The sequence below is a fragment of the Balaenoptera musculus genome, chromosome 4 (assembly GCF_009873245.2).
Source record: "Balaenoptera musculus isolate JJ_BM4_2016_0621 chromosome 4, mBalMus1.pri.v3, whole genome shotgun sequence".
Classification (NCBI taxonomy): Eukaryota; Metazoa; Chordata; class Mammalia; order Artiodactyla; family Balaenopteridae; genus Balaenoptera; species Balaenoptera musculus.
Genome location: NC_045788.1, coordinates 134,266,089 through 134,284,167, shown reverse-complemented (window position 1 = coordinate 134,284,167; position 18,079 = coordinate 134,266,089). Strand labels below are relative to the sequence as shown.

The 18,079-nt window shown below is 47.3% G+C and overlaps 1 protein-coding gene and 1 pseudogene across 4 annotated transcripts; one reads left to right on the top strand and one right to left on the bottom strand.

Annotated features, from left to right (window-relative positions):
- Positions 1 to 601: 601 nt before the first annotated feature.
- Positions 602 to 1,240, bottom strand: LOC118894080 (annotated as a pseudogene).
- Positions 1,241 to 10,217: 8,977 nt separating this feature from the next.
- KCNE1 (potassium voltage-gated channel subfamily E regulatory subunit 1) lies at positions 10,218 to 15,986 on the top strand. 4 transcript variants are annotated; one of them, XM_036850831.1, is made up of 3 exons: positions 10,218 to 10,324; positions 11,315 to 11,409; positions 15,351 to 15,986. In XM_036850831.1, the coding sequence occupies exon 3, from the start codon at positions 15,402 to 15,404 to the stop codon at positions 15,789 to 15,791; it is 390 nt and encodes a 129-aa protein (XP_036706726.1). In that variant the 5' UTR covers positions 10,218 to 10,324; positions 11,315 to 11,409; positions 15,351 to 15,401; the 3' UTR covers positions 15,792 to 15,986. The 4 variants fall into 4 exon arrangements, with proteins under 4 accessions (XP_036706726.1, XP_036706727.1, XP_036706728.1 ...); XM_036850832.1 differs by having other exon boundaries at positions 15,333 to 15,868; XM_036850833.1 differs by lacking the exon at positions 11,315 to 11,409 and adding an exon at positions 11,192 to 11,294 and having other exon boundaries at positions 10,225 to 10,324; positions 15,351 to 15,868.
- The last annotated feature ends 2,093 nt before the right edge of the window (positions 15,987 to 18,079 follow it).

Below are 18,079 nucleotides of genomic sequence, written 5' to 3'. Positions count from 1 at the left end.
GATGCGAGTAGAATACAAAAGGGACAAAGCACCTAGTGACAACCATTCCTCTGAAGTCATCATTAAAAATCAAGTAGTTGCTTATTGTTTCAGTATTTGCACTAAATGATTTGAAAACTTCCTGGTAGACAGAAGAGATAAAAGCAAAGGGAAGTGTGTCAAAATGAAGAAGATACAAAGTTTAGTAAGTGAAAAGAGTTTAATGAAGCCTCAATAGTTTAAAGGAAATTAAATGGAAACTTTTAATCCTAATTGCTTTTTATCTGACATGCATTAAGGAGTCTTTTAAAACTGGTAAGAAACAATGAATAGGGAAAGAAAACCTGCTAAAATCTTCTTAGAATTTACATGATTCTTATTTTACTACAAGAAAGCATTATTGGGTACAAGGTGTGTTTGTGGATGTACATGAACAGTATATATATTTTCCGGATCATGTTGTGCTATGTACAGGTCTTTACAATTCTTCCTGAAGGTTAAAACAGTTCTTTAGAATTCAAAATGCGTAATCATCTGTAAGTTGACACTTGTTAGGCTCTTGTCAGCATTGATACTGACATGTTTTACTGCAGACCAGTTCCAGCCAGTGTTTGCCAAATTGTTACAACAGAAGTCCAGCAATAGGTGGGTAGAGTGCAGGAAAAACAGTGCCATGTTTCTCAATCGGAGAGCCTGAAATTACAGCTGTTGAATAAATGTCACTCAAAAGCAGTCTCTTGCTTTTTCTTACACAGCGGGCAACCTTCCTTTTGAATTCTCCATTTCTGTCTTCCCTCCATTCTTTCGCAGCATCAACATTAGCAGGTGAGTCTCCATTAGGGTCTGGCAGCATAGAAATGACACTAATCATGATGGTTTCCACGGTGTGAATAGGCAGCCAGTGTTCCTCTGCCTTTTCATACATATTTATCTTCCCACGGCTCATGAAGAATAGAAATGCATGCATCACCATTTTTATCAACATTTGGGCGCCAGATTTCTGTAACGAATTTCACTTTAGGAGACCTAAGGGGATGATCTTTTGGGAAAGTGAGATGAGCCTGAAAAACACCACTTTCATAAAGTGTATCTGGAGGACCAATAATGACTTTCCATCGATAGAGATCATTGTCATCTATTCAACCTGCTGAAAAGCCTTCCACTGGATTTCTGTTGAGTTCTGCCAGCTGTCTTTGCAGTAGCAGTGCAGGCTGCAGCTCCATCATCCTCCCCGCCAAGGGCCCGGGCTGGCGCCGGGGCTTGCGAAGGACTGGGGACAGGCTCTGGGTCTGCTGGAGCTGGGTGTGCTGAGGAACCCAGGCCCACACGACGGGAGCGCCGAAGCCCGTGGAGTCCGCTCGCTTCTGCTTTCCTCACAGCGCCTCACGCCCGGAGGGGGAGGGTGCCCGTGCCGCCGCGGTGCGCACAGGGCAGCATTTTTTTCTTTTAAAGAATATTCTAGATGTTTTTGTGCAGATGAAAAAGTTCACATATTACATGGGTCTGTGCTCTCTTCGTTTATGTACTCAGATGTTCCCTCCCTGCTGTCACTTCTGCACAGAGGAGGCATGGATCATTGCTCGGCAGCTGCACTAACGCTCCCGTCTCCACGTCGCCGCGCTAACGCTCTTATCTCCACGTCGCTCCATAGTTTGGTAGCCTGGAACCGTGGTATGATTTCACTTTATAATGCCCCAAGAGCAACTGGAAAGTTCTGAATTAAAGTCTTCAAACCTTTTTTGAGTGCCTACTCTTAAATCACCGGGAAGTGATTCTGCTGGTTCTGAGAAACATAAACGGTGCTGGGAGAGGAGTTTTCCTCTGAAGTGGCAGGAGGATGTTTTCTAGGAGTCAAGGGAACCAATTTCTCCTCTGCTTAGACTACTTTTGGTAGGTGTGGCTCTCAGGCCCTGGGAATGGATGCTGTGCTCTCTTCTGACAGGTGCTGCCATGGAAGAACCAAGAGCAGTAGAACCAGGAAGAGCTGACATCCTAGTTCAAAGGCTGCCAGGCAGAAGTATTCTCACTTACTCTTACTTATGGAAGAGTCAGTCTTTCGTTCTCTTCAGGTCTTCAGCTGATTGGGTAAAGCCCACCCACCTTGGGGAAGGGCAATCTGTTTTATTCAGTCTAAAGATTTAAATGTTAATCTCATCCCAAAACACCCTCACAGAAACACCCAGAATAGTGTTTGAACAATTATCTGTACACCATGTGGCCCAGTCAAGTTGACACATAAAATTAACCATCACATCATAATATTAATATTAATACTACTAACATGTTAATTACACCCACTGATTTTTCTCATATTATCCTGTGTTAAACCAACCTGGCATTCCTGGATAAACCTATCTCTATTGTGATATAGTGCTTATTTTAGAATTGCTAGATTCAGTTTGCTAATACTGTATCTAGCATTTCTGCATCTATTTTCAGAAGTGATATTGGCTTGTGATTTTCCTTTTTTGTCCTTTTTTATCCAGTTTGGAATGAGTGTTCTAGCTTCATAAAATGAGTCAAGGATTTTTGACTGTCCTTCATATTATATTTCTTCACATGTTTCAGAGTTTTGATTTTTAGGCTCATTTTGAGTGGGGTTTTGTTTTTATTCTTTTCATTTTTCTGCTCACCTGCCTCCACCCCACCCAATGAGCTTTTCCCTGATGATCATTTTGTGATAGCTTTCACCTGGACTCTGTGACTTCATCCTGGACCAGATTTTATAAAGGCAGTTTGGGGTTTCCGTCCCATAGTGATTGTGGGGACATCCATGCCGTCATGAGGCCAGCGTGTGACTAGGCTCTGTTTTTGGCTGGGGTTTGGGTCTCCAGCCCCACATTCCTAGACTCTTATTCTTCTAAAATATTGGTCTCCAGGCAATGGAAAGCCATGGGGCTCCCACCCCAGTTCTTGACTTAAGCAGTGTACTTAGTTCCTGTCTGCCATCTTGGGTGTTTGTGTCTTGGGTTTATCCCATAGGAGCCAAACTCCCTGCTGATTTTAGACAAAGAGCCCCCTGGGTCAGAGGCTTCCAGGAGTTTTCTTCTGCCTCTGTTGAGCCAGATATCTCTTTTTAGCTTTCTATTTTTATACCTTATCTGTCATGGCTTTGTGTTCAGGCTAAAGGATGAATCAAAGCAAGAACTCATTGAGCTGCCTTGTTCAAAACACTCTTCCCTATCTTTCTTATTTTCAATTTACTGCCTTGTCTCACAAGGATTTAAAGAAACTATTTTACTTCATGATGCCAATGCAATGAGTCAGATAGAGCAGGTATTCCTATCACCCCGAGTGACAAATGAGCAAAACAAGAACAGAGAGTTCAAGTGCTTTAGTTCAGGTTTAGGGAATAGCTGGTTACCTGCAGAGCCTGTTCCCCCAGAGCCCATCCCAATTTTACTTTTTACTCATTCTTGCCGCCAAGAGAAATAGAACACTGAACAATCATGGCATTCATTAAAGACAATTCCCTTGATCATTTTTTCAATGCTTTTGATACCTTGAGCATTTTGTAATTTCAAGAATAGTATCAGAGGAGAAAATGTCTGATCTGCTGTCACGGCACTGGATTTTAATTTAGATAGTGTCATTCCCACTTATTCCTCCCATTTACCTTTCTAGTACAAATTTCCATGCTCCAAAATTCAATTCAATTCAGTTCAATTCAGCAAATGTTCATTGAGGCTCTGTCGTGCTCAGACACCACCAGGTGGTATGGTCTGGTCCATGACTGGTCCGGAAAGGGGCGTCCCCCAAATCACACATAGATGAGCGACTAGTTTTCCACTCAAGAAATATCTAGGAATCTCTTTCCACACGCCAAGCTCCTTGCTGGTCGTAGTAGATGACTGAAAGGCAAGTCCCTTGGTAGAGCCTGTCCCTTGGTAGAGCTTACTGCTGGAGGACAGCCGACATGGTCATTGATTACTGACATGTGAGGCAGAAAATGAAGAGTGGTGAAGTGGACCATGCAAGGATGGATGAAGAGGGTTGGACTGGGCCAGGAGATCAGCCCAGAAACTCTTGTGAGATTCCTGGTAAAAGTCGATACAGACTGGCCTTTGGTAGAGGCTTCAGAAATGAAAAGAAGTCCTGAGATCACTGTTGGGGGTGGAGGGCGTAGTCATAGGTGACACCCTGGTGCTGTTGGAACCTGCACAGCGGTCCCCAGCAGAGAGAGAAGATCACTTCTGCCAGAAAGTCTTTGTGTGTGTTTGTGGGGACATGGGGGAGGTTAGCAAGAGAAAGGATATTTTAGCTCTAATCTGCAAGATGGGTGAATTTGAACATATATTTGATTGGGTGCTCTACAACCTACCCATAGAGGAACTCAATAAATACTGAATTGAACTGACTAGTCTTCCACGGAAAAGATTTATTTATTGGGGAAAATTGTAAGGAAAGCGATCCGAGTTTAAACTAGGACACTACTTAGAGTAAGGATTCAGTTTGAAAATCAAGATTGTTATCAACCAACAAGGACCTACCGTACAGCACAGGGGACTATACTCAGTATTTTGTAATAACCTATAAGGGAAAAGAATCTGAAAAAGAATCTATAAATATAACTGAATCAGTGTGCTGTACACCTGAAACTAACACGATATTATAAATCAACTTTACTTCAATAAAAAATTTTTAAATAAAATAAACGACAGTTTTAAAAATTAACAAACAAAAGACTGTTATCAAAATCTTTTCACTGTTTACAAATTTTGCACTTAAAAACGAACTTTTTGGCCAACCCAATATTTTGGAATTTGCTTTTCTAAAGATTTCCTTCGAATATCTTTCCTCTCATCCCCTTTTGAGTCATGCCAGACACCACCCCTGATTTCTTCACTTTTTCCTTCAATCCCCGTGGAGGACCTGCAGAAACCCACATGAATCCAGACTTCCAGGCTGAGGTCCTGGTTGAAATAACACAGAAACCATGACAATGGCTGTGGACAGTCCGTTTCTAAAAAAAAGTGACCTTCACACACATTCCCAGAAAGGCTGCCTGCACTGGTTTTAAATTCAGGCTTGCCAATGCATTTCCATTTCAGGCACTTTGGCCACAAGAGTGCTTCTGTGTTATCAGGAATTGGAGGTATACTGAAATAATCTCAGACATGCAAAGAACTGAATAGATGCTAATCTCACTCCTGCGTCTCCTTGTTCTTTGGCTGAGTAGAACAGCCAGCATATTGTTACCTCCGTGATTTTTAAATCCACAGCATTTAAAAGGATTAGACATATGTCAGTGTAAACTGGACGGATTGAGGGTTTTTTTTAAAACATAAGGACTATGCTTGTATTCAAATGTTAAACACTGTATGTGTAGATTTAGTGTTCTTTCTTAGCCATAAATAACATTCCAGGCAGTAATTAATTTATCCATGTTCCTATCAGCACAGCATTATTCCAGGACATAAAGGGGTGGAGAGAGGCGGGGGGCGGGGGCAGAAATCAACACTGTTATTTCTTTTGGAAAAGCTTTCTTAATTGGATCTGTGCTCTTTTCATAACAAGGTGAAGGCTGTGGTTATTTGTCAAATGCAAGGGCAGCTGGGATGCCTGAAGCCATGGGTCTGTAGCCAGCTACGTCGTCTTCTTTGAATGACTGGAGGGTGACAAAAATTAGAGCAAGTGCCCCCGAGACCTGGGCAAAGGCAGCTTAAGTGACTGTTTTAATGGACAATCTTGCCGTCCACCCACCAGGCAACACTCAGTGGCACCGTGCACTGTAGAGCCCCATAGAATTGATGCCATAGAGTTGAATTTGTTTTATGGGAAAGACAGTCCTTACCCTAAATCAGCAGCTCCTAACACAGCAGCCAAGAATCATCTAGCACATCAGGGGTCCATAAGTCTGCGGAATTGTAGCTAAAATGTTGCACACGTGTGCATTTGGGGTAAGGGTTGGGGAGAGCCATAGCTTTTCTCAGATTCCCAAAGGAATCCTGAAAAATCCAGAACCATTGCTCTAAAAGGACAAACAGAACATACACACCTGAAACAGCCAAAAAGCACGTGCAACACGACATCTGAGCAAGGCCAAAACAAGTCAATGAGGAAGTGAGTGCCCAGGTGTGCAAAGTGAAGGAACAGCCAGAGAAAGGGCATTGCAGGAACTTTTTCCTGGAAGGGAAGGGCCTAGAATAAAAGTGACAAACTCAATATCTACAGAACCGGGCAGGACATTCCATAAGCGGGGCCTGCTGAATGTCCTTGTCAGGGAGAGTGTGGAGTTTGCATTTTTCTGGAAAGGGGCTGGTGCCCTCAGCTCCTGCCGCTTTTTCTTATGCCAAATATGGGCATAAGTTTCTAAATCCACTGGGTTTTGTGAGAGAAGCCAAAGTCTAGGTATTTAGTATAAGAGCTCTCAATTTTTTAAATCTAAAAAACCAATTCAAAATTAAAGCAAACAGGGACTTCTCTGGCAGTCCAGTGGTTAAGCCTCCGCACTTCCACTGCAGGGGGCACGGGTTTGATCTCTGGTCAGGGAGCGAAGATCCCACATGCCGTGCAGTGCAGCTAGTCTAAGACCAGCATTCGCTAGTCTTAGACCTTTGCTGAAGATCTGGGATTTGAAAAAGTCCTGAGCTCCAGCTGGAGGACGATCATCAACCTCTGGTTTGTTAAGCTGGAAGCAGAGGGTCGACCCCATGAACAAGGGCCTGGAGCAGGGGGAAGAGATGGGTAGTGCACAGAGGATGGAGGTGCCTCGTTCGCTGGCCCGGGAGCTCAGAGGAGCAGAGCACCTGGAAGTGAGGTTGGGGAGCTGGAATGGCCTGTAGGGCCCCAAGCAGGCTGGGAGTGGTTTCTTTCTGGAACAGGATCGGCCCTCGAGGGTTTTAGGAGAATGCCAGGAGATGCCGCGTTTGGGAAGGGTGCACCCTGTGTGCAGGACTCCCACCTAAAGGGGAGTCCTGGGAGGAAACTGAAGCTGGCCTCCTGTGACCAGGTGAGTCAGGCGCCAGATGTTGGCTAAGGAAGGGGGACAGAAAAGATGCGAGCATTGAATGGCCAGTAGAGAAGACGCAAACACATCCAGCCATCTGCGTGGGATGGTGATGGAGCTGGGGTGGCACTGGGGGGGGCCACGCCCCAGGCAGCAGGGCCGGGCTCTCTTCCATCATTGTGTACCTCCTCAGCCGTCACCGGGGGCAGGATGGGGACTTCAGCGACCTTCCTCCTCCTTGTCTTTCTCGTGAGGAGGAATTATTGCAATTTTCGCGTACTACGGCACCCAGGTTATGCTCTGTGGCTGCTCAAGAAAAGTTGCTGGCTTTCCAGGTGTTTCTCACTGACAGGTGAGAGCTGCCCTCGAGGATACTAGAAGCTGTGCAGTAAGGGTCAAAAAAAAAAAGAAGGAAGGGGTCCTAAGGGAAAGGAATGTTCCCCAGGCTAACACAGGGGCATCTGGATGCCAATGGAACAGCAGCCAGAGAGAACGGCAAAGAGCTATCGGCATGATCCTGGGCTCCGTATGTACATCCTGGGTGGGTTACAGTGAAGACAGTCCTCTCTGGTGACGGGGCCTTTATTTCTCTGGCAGCATGTGGAAAGGGTTAGGAACATGAGCAGGAATTCCAAGCTGCGAGTTGAGATTTGAGGTCTTCCTAAGAAAGAACGAGAAGCGGCCGGAGCTCTGGCTTTGGATGTCACCTGCAATGAAGTGGGAGCTCATGGAAGATGACGATAAACCCACCAAGAGGAGCAGAGCCCACATTTGCCATCCTCTCTCCCAAGGGACAGTTCCCAGTGAGGGGACCAAGAGGAATGCAGAAGGTGGAGGAGCCAGAGAAAAAAGGGAAATGACCCAAGGACTTTGTTGCTCTGTTGTTATGTTTGTTTAAGACCAATCACACCTGTACGACGGGAAGAGGCGAGAATGAAAGAGTAAAAGGAGAAGGAAGAAGAGAAAAGAAGCCATTTCAAGTTCGCCAAAGGCAACAGAATACACTCTCTTATCCGTAATTGTGTTTTATCATTACGAATAGGGAATGACAACAACGGTATTACTGCAATAAAATAATTCATCACACGTGTGATGGAGAGAACCAGGGAGAGAAATAAGAATATCACCACTCATTAGGACTCTGTGCTTGCTTCCACTGCAGGGGGCATGGGTTTGATCCCCAGTGGGGGAACTAAGATCCCACATGCCACACAAAAAAATCACCACTCACAGAATACTTTACTTTTTTTTTTGGCTGCGTTGGGTCTTCGTTGCTGCGCGTGGGCTTTCTCTAGTTGCGGTAAGCAGGGGCTTCTCTTGTTGCAGAGCATGGGCTCTAGGTGCGTGGGCTTCAGTAGTTGTGGCACACGGGCTCAGTAGTTGTGGCTCGCGGGCTCTGGAGTGCAGGCTCAGTAGTTGTGGTGCATGGGTTTAGGTGCTCCACGGCTTGTGGGATCTTCCCGGACCAGGGCTCGAACCCGTGTCCCCTGCCTTGGCAGGCAGATTCTTAACCACTGCGCCACCAGGGAAGTCCCTACTTTACCTTTTTGAAGACACTTCCAAACACACAGTCTGCACAGTAACTGGGAGACAGGTGGGCAGACATCGACCGCCCCGTCCCCTGACAGGGGGGTCTCTGCAGTTGGTCTGGAGCACGCTGTCCATGCATGTTGGGTTATTACTGAAAGGGTAGCACATAAATTCTACAGGACAAACGTTTTTCTTCAATGATCCATTTTTTCCTTCCTGGTGGAGTCCTTTTGTGGAAAGGTGAGCAAAAAGATACTAAATACATCCAGCATGACCTTGAGGGGGTAGAGTCCAGAGAATTTTCAGATAAAGTTTATGTATTTTTTCCTAAATATTAAAGAATATAGTTATTGCAAAAAAAAAAAGGAAAGGAAAACATAGAATGTATAAATAAGAAAATAAATACCATGTAAGCCCATCACTAGCACACAGTATTAACATCATGATGTGTTTTCTTACGGTCTTTTGAAATAATGCATAGCATCTTGTATGTACAATTTAGGGTTTTGTATTTTTCACTTAACATTACAAACTAGTTGTAAGCATTATCTTAATGACCACATAAAACATTCCAGTATGTAGAATAATATTCTATCATACGTACCATAATATAACCACTTTTCTATTTTGAGACGTTTAGATTCTAGTTATTTTAAGTAAAACTACAAAGAACTTTTCTATGCATAAAGCTTTTCTACAGTTCAGATCCCCTCCATAGAATAGATTTCACAAAGTATAAGTACACATCAAGGCTATGGACATTTTAGAACTTTCCAGAGTGGCTGTGTGGGTTTACACTACCACCCGTGGTGCAGGGGAGTGCCAGCTCTGCCTGTGCTAGCTGGGCTGCGTCCTAAAGTGCCACATCCAATGGACCCCTTCCCAGAGCCTTCAGTGGCCTCCTCCCCAAGAGAACCCCCAGGTGGAGGCCCAAGCGGAAGTGACTGGCCCAGGAAGACTAGGGGGGTCCGAGAAAATGTCTACTATCTCTAGGTCAGGAATCTAATTTCTCTGTTCCCTGCCTGCAGACCGCAAGCCTGGACCTTATTCCCCAGCGCTTTCACAGGACTGTCGTTTGGGAATTGCCCGTCTCACGCTCGCCACCCCCCTACCCACCCCCAAGCTGGAAGGCAGCTGCTGTGAAATTTGCCTGGAGGTTCCTGGGGCCAAGGCTCAGTTTGCTCCTGGAGGCCTGAAAGGCTGTTCCCACTGCCCCAGGAACTTCGGAGCTGGGGTGCCAACGCATGGGTGGCTCCAGCCACCGACACCTGTGCACTGGGACAACTGTCTGTCTGGTCCACAGCTGCACCCCCAGGTCAGGACGGGACACCTGTCAGTAGATGCTCAATAAATGCTTGCCGAATAGATGCATGGCCACTGCTGGGGTTCAAGACGCAGCTAAAAGGAGTCTGCTGGGGTTTTGAGCTTATTTGAAGTTCTTGTTTGGAGATGTGTGAAGGAGTGTTTGGCGAGTGCTTGGCCGACAGTGGGGGTCTCCGGGACGGACTTCTTTTGGCCACTGCGGCTTCTTCCTCAGGAAGGTATATCTGGCTGGCTGGCTGGCTGGCAGTTCTTATACAGACTCTCTGCCGGCTCTGCGCTTACCCCGCGTGCAGACCGCTTGCTGGAGACGCAGGGTGCGGAGGATCCGGGGGGCCCCGGGATGGCCTGGGGGGGGGCCGGGGGCCGCGGGCTCGGCGGGGACGCGCGGGGACGGGGCGGGGCGCCCTCTGGCTCCGGAGGCCCCGCCCGCCCCGCCGCGCACTTGCCCGCGGAGCGCGCCGCCTGGGGCGCGGCCGTCGGTGCCCTGCGCTTGGCTGCCGTGGACCCCGCTGCGCTCCCGGCTCTCTCCGCGCCCCAGACCTGGTAAGTCAAGGGCTCCGGCCTCCCGGCTCCTCGCCCGGCGAGCGATGCCCCAGGCCGGCGACCCTGAGCGGGCTCCAGGCACCCAGTCTCAGCCCCCGGGCCACAGCGGGCGCCCCCAGGCAGGAGGCGCCGCGACCCCCCTTAGTGGGAGACAGAATAGGTGGCTCGGCCTCACGCCTCCTTTCCCTCTGCCTTCTACACGTCTAGAACGTATGCTTAGAAAATCATCTCACCACCGAACAACGACAACATTTTCCCATTATTATTAAATTACAGTCGTTCCTGGAGAAAATTGGAAAAATACTTAAAAGCATCCAGAGAAAACTAAAACCGCCCATGATCCCAGTCCCCCGCTTGGTTTCAAAGACCTACAGATGGGGCAATATTTGCAAACACACCCGGCCTCAAACGGAATCTTTTGTGGGGTTTTTTTTGGACCAGAAAAGTTTCTTGGGCCTTGGCATCTCCCCAGGGAAAAGGCGTGGGACACGCAGAACGTTACTGGTATCTGATCTTGATTGAAGTAACTGGGGAAAATGTGGAACTTTTAGAAGAAGGTGGACCCAGTAGCAGTCACGTGTTATGTGCTGAGTATATCACATGTTAATCCACCCCACCCCATCCCCGGCCCCTGCCCCCGCCCGACCCTCGATTTTTCAGACTGCTATATGTGAACTGTTTGAGTCCACTTTTAGGTTGAGAAGGAGCTTCCAGCTCCATTGAGGAAGGGCCTTGTCCATAACCACAGGTGTCACTTACGGTCACCATGGTGGGGAACTTTGCTGTGATCACACCGTTGCTTTAATTCATGTGATGAGTGAATTGCCAGAAGGCACTGTTGACTCTGATCTATGGGTTCCTAACCAGGGGGCGAAACCCCTCTGCACGCTCTGCTCTGTTTCATGCTGCTCAACAGAGATGAACTGAGGATGGGTCTGAGGAAGGCATTCTCAGTTTCCAGAATATTCAGGTATGTCTTGCTTTTGACAGGTTATTCCAAAGTGGATTGTTTTGAAAATAAAGTACCCTGTGAAGACATCAGAGGGATTCACTCCTGTCATCTTAAGTCTCTGAAGGCAGAGCTGGTGAGCCAGTTTCTGTGTGGTTCGGGCTTTCCGGTGGTCGAGTGGGACATTTACTCACTCATACATCCATGCATGCCTGCCTGCATCTGTGAATATTTACTGTGCTCCTGCCACATGCCAGACACTGTTCTAGTCTTCGGGATACATGGGGACAACACAGGCAAAGATCCCTGCCCTCAAAAGCTTACATTTTGATAGGGAAGACAAACAGTAGACAATGAACAGAATAAATAAGAAAAACTATACTAGGTGCAGGTGATCAAGTACTATGGATAAAAAGGAGAGCAAGATAAGAGTTACGGGAATTGGGGAGGATGGGTGAAAATTATGCTGTATTATTGACAATTACTGATGGCTTTAAACCTTTTTAGGAATAAGGTGGGTTGCAGATATATATAGTTATTAATATAGTTATATGTAACTATATTAAAAATATAAATTTTAATATACAAAATAAATAATGCTAATAAAATAAATATACATAAAAATAATTTAAATTTTATTATATCAAAACAGACTACATTGAAAGAGGTTTTCTTTTGGTTACACCAAGCTCTTTCCAGAGTGTATTCTATTTTGTTGATTATTTGCTCTCACATTCACATTGTAGTTGTATTAAATTTAATACTTTGCATGACCATTTAATTCAGCAAACCCATATGGACTCATTCTGGGGGCTGGAGTGAGGACAAGGTGAACGAGACAGTCTCTGATCTTCCTGAGGTCCTGGAAATGCATACACAAGCCTACAAATGATTACAACACAACTTAGAATCTGAGCGGTACAGACTGGGCACTATGAGGGCTCAAAGCAGGGGACGGGACATCTGGAAGGGGCTTCACAGGTTGGCATAGGAGTGTGCCTTTGGAGGACCAGTAGAATTTTGGCAGGCAGACATGGTGGTCATGACTCTCTTGCAGAGAGAGCAGCAAAAGCAAGAGATAGGAAAGTTGTGGGCTTGTTTCATGCTTCCCCAGTCGTCCCATCATCCCCAGTTTTCAGATGAGGAAACTGGGGCTCCCCAAATTCATTTAATTTGCTGAGGGTGAGATTCTTCCTTCTATGTGACTTCAGCTCCCTTCCCAGAATCTGGGAATCCTGCTGCCATCCATTCTCCATGCCAAAATGCTCATCCTTTTTCCCATATTGAGTTTGACCAGGTCCCTCTCATCAGCTCCCTGGTTCACATTTCCACCCTTCACACCCCAGAGCTCCTCTCTGTCACCCACAGAGAGGTCTGGGACGCTCTTAGTCCTGTGACCAGACTCAAGAGCCACACCGCACATCCAGCAGGGAGGTGGCAGAAAGCCCTTTTCAGATCTTTGAGGACAGTCAAATGCGGTGCCTCTGTGTAGGTTTAATCCTGACTTTTTGAGACCTTGGCCACCTTAGTGGTTCCTCTCCCGGGAGAGAGGAAGGTGAGAAGCCCAAGACAAAGCCAGCTGACTGCCTGGAAGAGTCTGGGCCCCTCTTTGCTTCTTTGCTGCTAGGAGGTAAATACATCTCCAGAATTTGGACATCACGTTTCGATAAAGATGAAGACAGTTGACAGTTATTTCCAAGGAAAATTGGCTCAGAGAATTCTTGACTCAGTGAGATCATATTCCCCCAAATTAAGCTTATCCATAATTGTTTCTACCCTAATTCTGCTTCCTGAAACAAAAAATGATGATTTCCAAACTGGATGCTCTTTCGAGGAAACGCTGCCAAGAATGGCAGGAATGTCATCCCCATCCCACCTGGATAAGCAAGCTACGGTACCGTCTGGGAGCCGCGAGGAGTAGCTAGGACTGAGCCAGGGCTGGAACTCGGATCCCTGACATTCCTCTTTCCCTGACTTGCCCCCAGAATCTGTCCCTCTCAGTAGAGAGCTTGGAGTCAGCCATGAAAGCCTTGCCCTTTCAGTAAATGCGTAAGAAAGAATGAGAGGTGCGGTACTAGGAAATCTGTTCTAAAAGCGTGTTATCGGTGCTGATATGAGACGGATCTGGAACTCCTGGGAGAAAGGCAGAAGGGGCGGTGTGTGCCTGGAACAGCGTGACATCACCTACTTCCCCCTCTCCCCTGGGTGCAGTTGGAGCGTTTGCAGGAGCCCGGGGTGCTGGAGGCCCATTTGCTGTCCTTTTGCAGCTCAGCTCGGCTGCCCACAGTTCCGAATCCTGAGTGATTCTCACTAGACCAGCAGCTCTGGGACCAAGCTTTGACAGAAAAAAATTGCACTAACCTTTGTTGGGGGCAGTGTCTATGCCTCCTGAAGAGGCTCAAACCCAGGCAGAAGCAGAAACTTCTAGACCCCCTCCCCACTTCCTTCTTTCTGGGCCCAATAAGGCCAGTTTGAGAATGTTTAGCACAGGCTGAGCGTCAAACTGGTTGTGATCGGAGCTGGACCTCCCTGGTTCCTGCTGCTTCTTCCTCCTCCAGCCCCCTATTCCCTGTGCGAGCTACAAAAAGCTGTGGTTCTCGCCGGTGGGGCAGAGGGGTCTCCTGATGGCATATGTAGGTCAGAAGCCAGTTCCCAATTAGGTAGACTCAGTTTTACCTGATACAAGTAGCCGGCTCCTTGGTTCCTTTGAGCTTAAATACAGATCTGCCTTCTCTCTGCAAGGTCCTGAGAACTCCTTTTTCTATGCTAATAAAATGTGAGTCCATGGCTAAAAGATTAAAGTTTAGATGTATTTTTGATCGGAGACGTGACCTTGGGCAAGTCAGCTCACCTCTGTGGAAACCAGTTTTCTATGAAGTTAAGACTGTTGGATCAGCTGGTCTCCAAATCCACTTGAGTCCAACAGTCTTAACTGTGGCCACTAGGCAGTGCTTTGGCATTATAATGGATGTGAACTTGGAGAATGGGACATAAACCCACAGCTGTTGTGCGGATTGGGTTCTGTGTCGTTTACACCATGCTGATTATTAGAGGACGTTGCCAAACTCATTTTGTGACTCATTACACAAAAACACCATGTGACCCAGCGTGCAGGCCTTGGGGGCACAGAAGGCATTTAGCAAAAGCGATACAATAAATTAAGTGTAAAGTCAGCAAAAGATTTTTCGTTAAAAATGCAGAGTTGTTATTTGAAAGGCAGTTAAGTAACTTGGCTTTTCTGGTCCAGCATAAAGTTACGACAGTCTTATCATAATTTGAGGTGCCAACGTGAGTTAGGACAGGGACAGCTAAGGTCATGGTAATGACTTGAGAATTTCTTTCCGCAACTCCTGTTCAGATTTTCTCAGGGACATGCAAGACCGAAAAAGAAAATCTGAAAAACAAACAAGATTGGGAAATTATGCTATGAAGTTATTATTTCTCTTCTTATATAATTTTTCCGGGTACTCTGCAGCACAAAAGACTGATTGGTTAATTTCCTAAGGGCCCACATCATAGCTCAGTGGTTCTCAATCTTGACTGCAAAGTAGGATCACCTGAGAAGCTTTGAAAAGTCCCAATACCAGACAGGAACCCAGACCAAGGTCTGTCTTCCTCTTCTTATAAGGCCACCGTCCTATCAGATTAGGACCTTACATTTATGACCTCATCTAACTTAATTGCCTCTGAAAGACCCTACCTCCAGGTTCAACTGCATTAGGGGTTAGGGCTTGAACATATGACTTGGTGGAGAGCACAATTTGGCCCATAGCATATAAATTAAAAGACACACGTACGACGCAATGTGTGTATTAAGGGAACTCGTTCTGGTGATCACCTATGGAGGTAGGGAGTGGGAGTGGTGAATAGAAATAAAAGTGAATCAATTTATCATTTGATCAGTCAAGAGAGGGCATTATGCAGATCCCAGGTGGCACACACCATGACAGAGTACTACTCTGGTAGGGCACCCCTCTTACTGAGATTTTTAAAAACTGTGTGGGGGGTGTGTGTGGTGGGGGGGTGGGGTTTGGACCAATACGTATTTTTTGATTTCAGGTTGCACTTTTCTTTTAGAAAGTTTTCCCGGGAAGTTTACTCTCCCGCAGTGAAACCTTGACTCTCAGGATGATCCTGTCTAACGCCACGGCTGTGACACCCTTGCTGACCAAGCTGTGGCAGGGGACAGTTCAACCGGGCAACAACACATCCAACCTGGCCCGCAGGTCCCTGGGCCACGATGACGGCAAGCTGGCGGCACTCTACATCCTCATGGTGCTTGGCTTTTTCGGCTTCTTCACCCTGGGCATCATGCTAAGTTACATCCGCTCCAAGAAACTGGAGCACTCCCATGACCCGTACAATGTGTACATCGAGTCTGACACCTGGCAGGAGCAGGACAAGGCGTACTTCCAGGCCCGGATTCTGGAGAGCTGCAGGGCGTGTTATGTCATTGAAAACCAGCTGGCTGTAGAACGACCCAATGCATACCTTCCTGAGATGAAGCTGTCATCCTGACCCCGAGACTGGTCGGAATTGGACAAAGCCTCCCTGATGATCTGATTTTTCCAATTACATGTTCCTTATATTCTTTATTGCATGAGTATAATTCGTTTGTTTTTTTTTTTCTATCATAAAGGGTGAAAGGTGGGTTAGTAACACTATATTTCTAAGATCACTTTCCTTCTATAATAGGCTGTGAGCCATTCCCCAGTATGTGTGCCTGCCTTGTTAATTTCAGCAACATCCCTGAGATCATGGCCTCTGAGAATAAGAGCTGTATTTCCCTGACTCCCTTGCAGCTAGTAAGGTCCTGTGTATGAAGTTATGGCCGGTAGAAGTGGGAATGATGAGTGCAATTTCCCAGTGAGCCTTGAAGAGGAAAGGATGTGTCCTCCACTCTCTTTTCCCCCTTCCCCGTGGCTGGGACATGGATGAGGTGGTGAGCCAGCTTTGACTCTGGAAAAGGACAGTGTATTCACAGATGGCAGAGCAGTAAGAGTCTGGGTCCCTGGGCCATGGCATGGGGTAGCGTCTGGTCAATCACCAGCTCAGACTTTCGAGGGAAGGGAAACTAACTCCGATCTTCCTTGGGCCAGTGTTATTTTCGTTTTTGTTAAAGTAACAGAATCAATATCCTAACAAATACGCCTTCCTTATGGGACTGAGACCAAAGGCATAATGTTTCCATATTTGTTGCAAGCACACTTCCCCACTTGCTATGGGACAAGACTTACTCTGCCCTGTTCACGCGTACCCTCACCATGGTGGCTCTATCCTCCCCTTCCTCTCCTGCCTCCTATTCCCCCCCCATGCCCACCCTTCACACACACACACACCCCCCCAAACACACGCTCATACCCACAGGCACACACATGCACACAGAAACACACAGAGAAACACACACAGATACACAAGGACACACACACACACTACCTACTCACATAGCGCAGTTGAGATGCAGAAGGAAAAAAATCCTGCTTCAGAATGTGTACCAAGGGGCAGGTACTCAGTTTTCATGGCAGGAGGGAGGGTTGCATCCACCACCTCAAGAGCTCAGGGGAAGGCGTGGGTGTGGGCAAGGGGCAACACACGGGACTGAGGTGGCAGGGCCTTTTGAGGTAACGTGCCCATCGTGGTTGAATTGTGACCCCCCCCAAAACATCCTCTTAGCCCTTCAAGTCCTAACCTGTGAATGCAACCTTATCTGGAAATAAGGTCTTTGCAGATGTGATCAAGGAAGGTAAGGCCATTGGGGTGGGCCCTAATCCAATGTGACTGACATCCTTATAAGAAGAGGGAAATTTGGGCAGAGATAGGAGTGATGCAGCTGCAGACCAAGGACCACCAAGGATTGAGGGCCACCACTGGAAGCTGGGAGAGGAAAGGAAGGACTCTCCCGGACAGCTTTCAGAGGAAGCAGGGCCCGAAGACCCCGTGATTTCAGACTTCTGGCCTCCAGAACGGTAAGACAAGGGGTTTCTCTTGCTCAAAGCCACTCAGGCAGGGCTAGTTTGTTCCAGCAGTCATGGGAAGCTCACGCAGTGCCTCTCCCCTGACCACGCCTCCAGAGACAGCTCTTTCCTCCTGGCCCTTCTCACAAGACAGAGATTCCCTTGGAAACCTCCCTCCCAGCTGAGAGGTGGGAAAGGGATTCAGGGGTGGAGGCAGACGGTACCAGGGACTTGCTCACGGCAGTGGAAGGAACCTCGTGAGCATGGCCTGGCCTGAGGGACTCAGAGGGCTTGTGACCTGGGTCTCAGCCTTCTTCCCCGGCTGCCCTCGGTCACCTGCGCCGTCCTGGACGTTCGCCTGCCTAGGCATTCCTTAAGAGGGTGGAATACTTAAATAAAACATACTTGTTAGAAACCTGCACATAGTATAAATTAGAAGCAACACGGAAGCATCGCTGGCCATCCTCCAGTAGACGAATGGGGCCCAGTCCTTGCTTCATGTAATAGACAGCGATTCCTTTGTGGGCTTGGGGGCAGGGCTCCCAATGGGACATCTCTTGGGCAGAAGCCTGGCAGAGCTACTACTGTCCTCGAGACCAGTGGTTATCTGCGTCAGAGTCCTTTGAAAATCTAATGAAAGCTATGATCCCCCCAAATTGCACACAGACACATTTTACCCACAATCTCGGGGGTTCTTGGGCCCCTGGAAGCCCACCTATGACTGCTGGCGTCTCCTGGCCGCGTGTGACTTCCCTGCTGTGACAGACACAGTTGGCCCCTAGTGAAGGAAAGCAGGCTGGGCGCGAGAGTTTGGAGAGGGACCCAGAGCGCACGTGGTCCACAGCGTGATTC

Bases quoted from the DNA above. Each gene is read 5' to 3' on its own strand.
- KCNE1 (XM_036850831.1), top strand. From the start codon at position 15,402: ATGATCCTGTCTAACGCCACGGCTGTGACACCCTTGCTGACCAAGCTG.